At 35.2% G+C, this 6,957-nt stretch overlaps 1 protein-coding gene across 1 annotated transcript; it reads left to right on the top strand.

Annotated features, from left to right (window-relative positions):
* Positions 1 to 1,744: 1,744 nt before the first annotated feature.
* On the top strand, positions 1,745 to 6,627 carry LOC145939984 (uncharacterized). Its single transcript, XM_083044707.1, has 4 exons — positions 1,745 to 1,863; positions 2,143 to 2,257; positions 2,381 to 2,629; positions 2,739 to 6,627. The coding sequence occupies exons 1-4, from the start codon at positions 1,807 to 1,809 to the stop codon at positions 6,524 to 6,526; spliced, it is 4,209 nt and encodes a 1,402-aa protein (XP_082900833.1). The 5' UTR covers positions 1,745 to 1,806; the 3' UTR covers positions 6,527 to 6,627.
* The last annotated feature ends 330 nt before the right edge of the window (positions 6,628 to 6,957 follow it).

The raw sequence follows: 6,957 nt of genomic DNA on the forward strand, positions 1-6,957 counted from the left end.
GACTTTTACATGGCACATTTGAGTGTAATAAAATAAAACTGCTCATTGATGAGAATGGAGTAAAAATGTTTCTACGTTCTTAGAAATATACGCATGACTCATAAATCATTATTAATAGTTGCATCAACGCGAGATGAGTAAGATTATTTAATGAAAAGCGTAAATTGACACGTGTAAATTGCAATTTACCGAGTGTTGTGCATAATTAATAATATTGTTGCTAGCGTAGAATAATATTTTTGCAACAAGTTCTCAAAAAAAAAGAGACTGAGAAACTGCTTTAACTGCGTTTGTTAGTTTGTGCACGTTCAGTGACCTCGAGATAACATCATGAACCGACTGACATTGTCGCTATATTTGCGCACATAGGTAAATGAGTGATTTTACACAACGTTATTTCATATCACTGTATATAATAAGAGCGCTCGTTCGAAGTCCGACAATTCGCAGAAACGCAAATGCATTTTCCGTGTGCATATATACATAAAGATATATTTTTATTAGAAAATATTTTATTAAACATATTATCTGTGTAAAACGCGTGAAAATTAAGCTGCCTCTGTAACAATTATACTAGAATCAAAAATAATAATTTTTTATCTGATCTCATTATATTCTTCTAAAAAGATGTTATAAGTTATAAGATAGATATGGAAATATAATTTAAAAAATAAAAAAAATAATATTTTCAAGCGTATATGTGTGACCTAAACTTGAGATAAAATTAAAATATTAGGAAATAAAAAAATCATAATTATAATTAGTGAAAATATATAGCGAAGATGAATTATTTCCTCAAGGTGATAATGCAAAAGCGTTAAACCAGTTGCAATCTTTCAGGCGTCGTAACTTTATATTATTACAAATGTTGAACAGATATTTCTTCATTTTGTAAATATAATCTCAAATATTTCATTTTTTATTTAAAATATTAAAACTCCTCGAATAATATCTTAAAAATTTTCAATTTAATCTCCTTAATGCAATTATCCCTTTCTAAAAAAAGACATGTTAACTGAGTGAATTTAATTTGTATCAAAGTTTTAAAGCTTCTTTTCTGCGATGTTGATTGACTGTCTCAATTCGCGTTGTACTCGTGCGTTATACTCGTAGCATCGAGAGACTGTCATCGCGAGGATTAGCAGTTTGACAGTTTGTCCAAAATAAAATAATAAAATAAATAATAAAATAAATTATTATAATAATAATAATAATAATAAAATAAAATAATAATATGTTTCAAATAATATGTTATATCACTTTAAATTCGATTAATATTTTTGACAGTTATCAGCTGATTTCTGTCCAAAAATATTAATTGCGTATAAAGTATTATAACATATTATATTACTTACAAAATATTATTATTTTAACCCTCAAGCACACCGCTGAGAAGTATCGATTTTTAATATTTTAAAACGAGCCAAAAATTAATCGCTTGTAGCTACAAAGTAAGTCGAGTAAACACTGTTTACTCGACTTACTTTGTAGCTACAAGCGATTAATTTTTGGCTCGTTTTAAAATATTAAAAATCGATACTTTGTTGCCGCGGACCCTATACTGCGCATACATAATACATATCGCTTGTGTTCTAGTATTTAAAAATAAAGAAAACGAAGCATCGATGACGGATAAACGTGCAGTTGTTCTGTCTGTTTAACCTATCGGGTTAAGTAGACTACTTTTATTACAAGAAAATGTTTCTGAATTCAAACAATTCAAAATTAACAGCGTCGAGTCGAGAATGATCGTAAGGACGAAAAATAAGTTTGAGATCGCATTAATTTTGGAGCTCTGGCTACGCGATGTCTGGCTTTGCATCTTTAGAATTGCAAATAATATCGATAAATGTCATAAGTTTGGTAAGTATCTTAATAATGTATTGCCCGTGACAGTATCTCGTATGTAAAATTAATAAAGTGGATATTATTTATATAAAAATTTTTTAAATTTTTATAATAGAATTTTGAAAAATTATAAATAGCAAATTTATTTCAATGTGCATACATTCGGATTATATCACATTGCATAAATTATATATTGCTATTAGTTATAAATAAATTATAGGATAATATCGAACTTATGGTTTCGTTTATTTAACTTAAATTAATCATTGCATTGTGTAATTAATGTTGCATTAGTTTAGCAGCAGTTGGACCTGGTTCAATTCAGCTAAAGATCAGCAGCTAGAAAAGATTTCGAACTTCTCAGTTTCCGATGAATTAGCCTTGAAAGATATCGATTGGCTTAAAACGGGTTAGTACTTTACCTTATATAAGCAAAAAGATATAGTTCTTCGCCATTATATTGTACTAATGTTTCCCAAAAAATATTCTTGTGATGTTAAGAGCAGAAATTAAAGATGAAAACTCTCTTCAGTTCTATCGTGGATTGTCGTAATTCGGTTTGTCATCGACCGTATCTTGCCCCTTACGGACATAGTTAACATCTATACAATAGTGACGCGAAAATGGCAGAACTTGCTTATACTTTGGATGGTGCTCAGTTTTTTCAAAGATATTGTTTTGGAAGTCGTCGTCGTTATCACTACTTTCTTACAATGGCACAAGGGAATCGTTTCGACGTTGCTCTTCGTCGGATTTATCGCAGAAAAAACGATATGGCTTGGTAAGTAACAAATCTAATCGAAGAAAAGAAAATAACATGATTACATATTTACATAAAAAATGATCTATTTTCTCACTTAAACTGATAACTTTTACGCTAATTTTTCCAGCTATTTCGAGTTACAAATGGTGGACAACCCTCAAGTGGTACATGCAACTACGAAGAGAGGCGAAAATTCGTAGATTCGCGAAAATCGCGCGAAGAAGCATCGCGAATATCATTAGTGTTCCCGGAAGAATTGGTCATTCTCTAGACGATGAGTGCCTTGACATAGCGACAGGTAGACGAGACAAGTACATGAGTCTACTGAACCTGAACAGATTTACAGAAAGATCGTCTAACAAGATTAATTTCGACTTACGGATTTCCAAGTCGTTGACGACTTCGTTTACCAACGATGACAGTCAAGATTCGAACGATACAAACAGTTCGAGTGCCAACGACTTGAGCGTGGCAGAAAAATCAATGAAGATATTGGGTTTAACTGCGGAAGATGTGATGGACGCGTGCGCCAGGATACAGGAACGATCCTACTGGAGTGAACAGGAAGTAACAGCGGAAACTCCCGAAGCAATGGAAGAAGTAGTGGCTCAGTTTTCCTTGGAAAAAGATGGAGAAGAAATAGGTGATACTTTAGAAATAGATGATCTTCAAAGAGAAAAGAACGGGAAGAAAAATGGAAAAGAAATTAATGACGCTTTAAGAAGTAAACAGGCAACAACAGATGTGGAAAAAGCTGTGGATTGCAATTTGACGAACGAAGTTGTTATGCGAAATTTTCAGATAGAGACGGAAGGAGAAATCGATAATGACAAAATTGTTTCCATTGATAGGAAAGAACAGATCTTGATTGGCAAAAAGCAAGAAGATATTTCATCGACAAAAAGCGGAAACGTTACATCCGATAGAGTAAATAATCGCGCAAAATTAATCGAGTCTCCTAAGGTTCAAGAAGATTCATCATCAAGAAAGAAAAAGAGAGACAAAGCAGAAAGACTAGCAAGAATTGAGCAATGTCCCTTGTCTTCTACCGAGTGTAAAAATGCAAGGAACATGAAGGCCAAGCCATGTGCTTCTCTCGTGAGGAAACTGGAGGCGAAACTTTGCTCTACAAACCAGAAGGAAAAATGGCTCGACCAAGTCAATCAAAGCAAACATTTTTATCAGGTCAACTTAACGCCAACCGGTTCAGACGCAAGTAAGAAAGAATGCTATAAGAACTCTAGAACGTCATTCTGCGCGTGCCATCGTGCCTTAAAGAGAAATACCGATACTTCGAGAAATGAGAAATATGCGCGATCAACCGATATCAATGATAAAAATGTTAGACGTGACATCGATAGGAAAGAATTCAAGCTTCAGAATTTTCGATCTGTCAATACGCGGAAAGATAAAATGAACGGATGCGATTCCGCGTTCAAGTATTCAAAGGCGTATCGTTTAAAAAAACAGATCCAAAAGTTCAAAGGATCTTCCACGAAGCAGACGATTGCCTGGGGAAGTATGTCCTTGGCTCAAACTGCAAGACCCTCAGGATACGCGAAGGATGTCGTCGTGACTAAAAAACCGTCCACGATTTATTGGAGAAACTTTCAGACCGAAGCTTGTGACGAATCGAGCGATTCTTTGAACGCGCGATATAGATCGATACAAAGTGGACGATCGATCGATCCACGTTCCATTTACAATACGTCATTTAAGGAGAGAAATTATGCGAGATCGGAGAAACGCGAGACAAAAACTCCAGAAGCTCATGATGATCTTACGTTTTCGGCAAATAAGAGAGGGATGAGAGCGAGAAGAAGGCACGATTTTTCGCCGAATCGCAAACTGTCAAACGAAGAACGTGAGGCTGTAGAACTGAGAGCTTTAAGGGCTTTTAATGAGCTCACTCTGTTGGAAGATAAAAAAAAATTGGAAGCGAAAAAGAATCGCGACTCATCGCTGAATTACGAACAACCGATGGAACCTGAAGTATCAGAGATGAACGTTTTCGAATCTCATAACAATCTCTCTTTGCTAGAAGAGCAAAGGAAAATGAACGCGATAGGAGGACATAATTTGTCGTCCAATTGCAAACTATCGATCGAAAAATCGAGCGCTTCAAAGGTTTGTACCGAATATACATCGTCGAAAAATAAGGAAGAGCTGAAAGTCGAAGGAAAACACGAGGATTTATCGAGATACGAAACGCCAGAAAAATACGAGCAAAATGTTGAAACTTCAACAAGCCTTTCCAATCATATCTCGGAAATTAATCGCGAGGAAACTGAAATTTTTTCCGAGACGCGTAGAAACGCAGACAGGTCCGAGCTAAATTACGTGAAACAAGCGTACATGTCGCTGAATCTCAGAGAGATCACGAGGAACATCGAGTGGACCGTTTATTCTCGGGGAATCATACTGACCAACAAGAACCTGCACCGTCAGTTCTTGGAGAACGGAAGACTCCGCGAGAGTCGGCAACGCGATATCGTCGACGACAACATCGCCAGCACGTTGCACAGCGCTTTCTTCTTCAAGCCCGAGATCGTAACCCCGAGGGTCTTCCGGCACGCTCAAACGAGGTTCGGCGAGTCTCTCCCGAATTTCCCGACATTCTGGCGCGTGGACTTCAACACGGAATTCGCCTGTCGGGTAAACAATGAGACAGTCGTGCAATGGAATCGGGATTCGTCGTTTGACCTCGACCTTGAACGGATACCGGCAGTTCGAAGCAACCTTGAAAATTCGTTTCTCAGCGGCAATCGCGTTGCCGGAGAAGAAAATCGCAACTTGCGCATAATATTTATCGATCAGGAACAAGTCTCCAACGTATCGGAGATCGCGATCATAGAGGATTCCACGATTGTCGGATCCCAGGAGGATGGGCTCTCAAGTGTGGAGACTAATGAAACGACGAATATCCTCTTGGTGTGTATATTGAGAGACTTTGGCGTCGAAGTGTCGGAGGAAAGTGATGTCATGTCATCGGTCGAGCGGATCGAAGAATACGGAGACATAAGTAACGTGGCTGTAGACAATGTTGATTTTTCATCTTCAATTTTTAATACAAACGATACAAGCCCTGAGGAAGAAGACGATGACAAGCATGATAGAATTTCGTTACGTCAACAGGTTTCGAATTCGAATGACAATTGCTCGGATGACATCGAAGACGTCACGTCATCTGTCAATTTGCCGGAACATGATAATCCTCACAATTTGCCGAATAAAAAATATATAGACGCAATCGATATTTCTTCTGAAAAGAGAGTATATGAGAATAATTCGTCTCTTAAAAGAGTTGATAATAACACAACGTCGCAATTATCTGATAATAATAATAATAATAATCAATTTGATACATTGGTTAATAAAAGCGAGAAGAGTATATTTAATCGCATTCCTGAGAATGTTTCGCAATTGTCTTTTTCTGATTTGCCATCATTAATTAAAGAGGATCATTTTAATCGATCAATCGAATTAAAATCAAGTGATGAAGAACTGCAAAAATTGACGCAACTTTCGGAGAGCGAAGCTATGTTAGAAAATCAGAGAAAAGAGTCAGTAATGAACTCGGTGACTACAAATTACGATACAATATCGCAATCTGAGAATGTCGAAACCTTAAATTTATTAAAAACGATGGCACAGAACAGCGCGAGAAACGAAGACGAAAATAGAGATACTTACGAAAAGGCAAACTTATCTTTGGCTCATCGATTTTCCAGGATAAATCAAGATGAGTGGCTAAGGCAAGACGATAGCTTTTATTCCATGTACGAGAGAGACAATGACAGTATGAAAACACTGGTCTCAGTGGGAGATGGTAGTTTGATGGAAGAGTTTTCAAACAGCACTATACCTTCGGGGATGTCTTCAAACACTTCTATTAAAAGTTTTCCATATTCTTAATAATGGAAGCTGTGTAATTCATCTGTTCGATATAACTGAAAATTAATCAATATAATGTAGAAAAGAAAGACATTGTAAAATTATTAAAATAAAATGCAGTTTCTCGCTATTAAAAATATAAAACAGATGTTTTATCATTCGTCAATTACAAAAAAAATTATGAATACGATAATATCTAAAAAAAATTGACAGATTACACACATATACACATATTTTTATGATCATAATATTCTAAATCATTGGCATAAAAATTAATTATAATATTTCGTATTATGTAAAGGTAAATATATGTATTTCTGTAATTAAAATATATATATTTGAGACATATATAATTAAATATTTTATACATTTTTTTAAATAAAAGATTCTTATATATGCACATAAAAATAATTTATATACATATATACAAAATAATTATATGTAAGAAATTT

The sequence above is a fragment of the Prenolepis imparis genome, unplaced genomic scaffold (assembly GCF_030444845.1).
Source record: "Prenolepis imparis isolate NDT839.2.m4 unplaced genomic scaffold, iyPreImpa1.0 SCAF_8, whole genome shotgun sequence".
Classification (NCBI taxonomy): domain Eukaryota; kingdom Metazoa; phylum Arthropoda; class Insecta; order Hymenoptera; family Formicidae; genus Prenolepis; species Prenolepis imparis.

What these genes read in the sequence shown, in the direction of transcription:
- LOC145939984 (XM_083044707.1), top strand. Translation starts at nt 1,807, where the DNA reads ATGTCTGGCTTTGCATCTTTAGAATTGCAAATAATATCGATAAATGTC. An exon ending in CGATAAATGTCATAAGTTTG is followed by an intron (nt 1,864 to 2,142) that starts GTAAGTATCTTA and finishes ATGTTGCATTAG; the next exon opens with TTTAGCAGCAGTTGGACCTG. An exon ending in AGAAAAAACGATATGGCTTG is followed by an intron (nt 2,630 to 2,738) that starts GTAAGTAACAAA and finishes TAATTTTTCCAG; the next exon opens with CTATTTCGAGTTACAAATGG.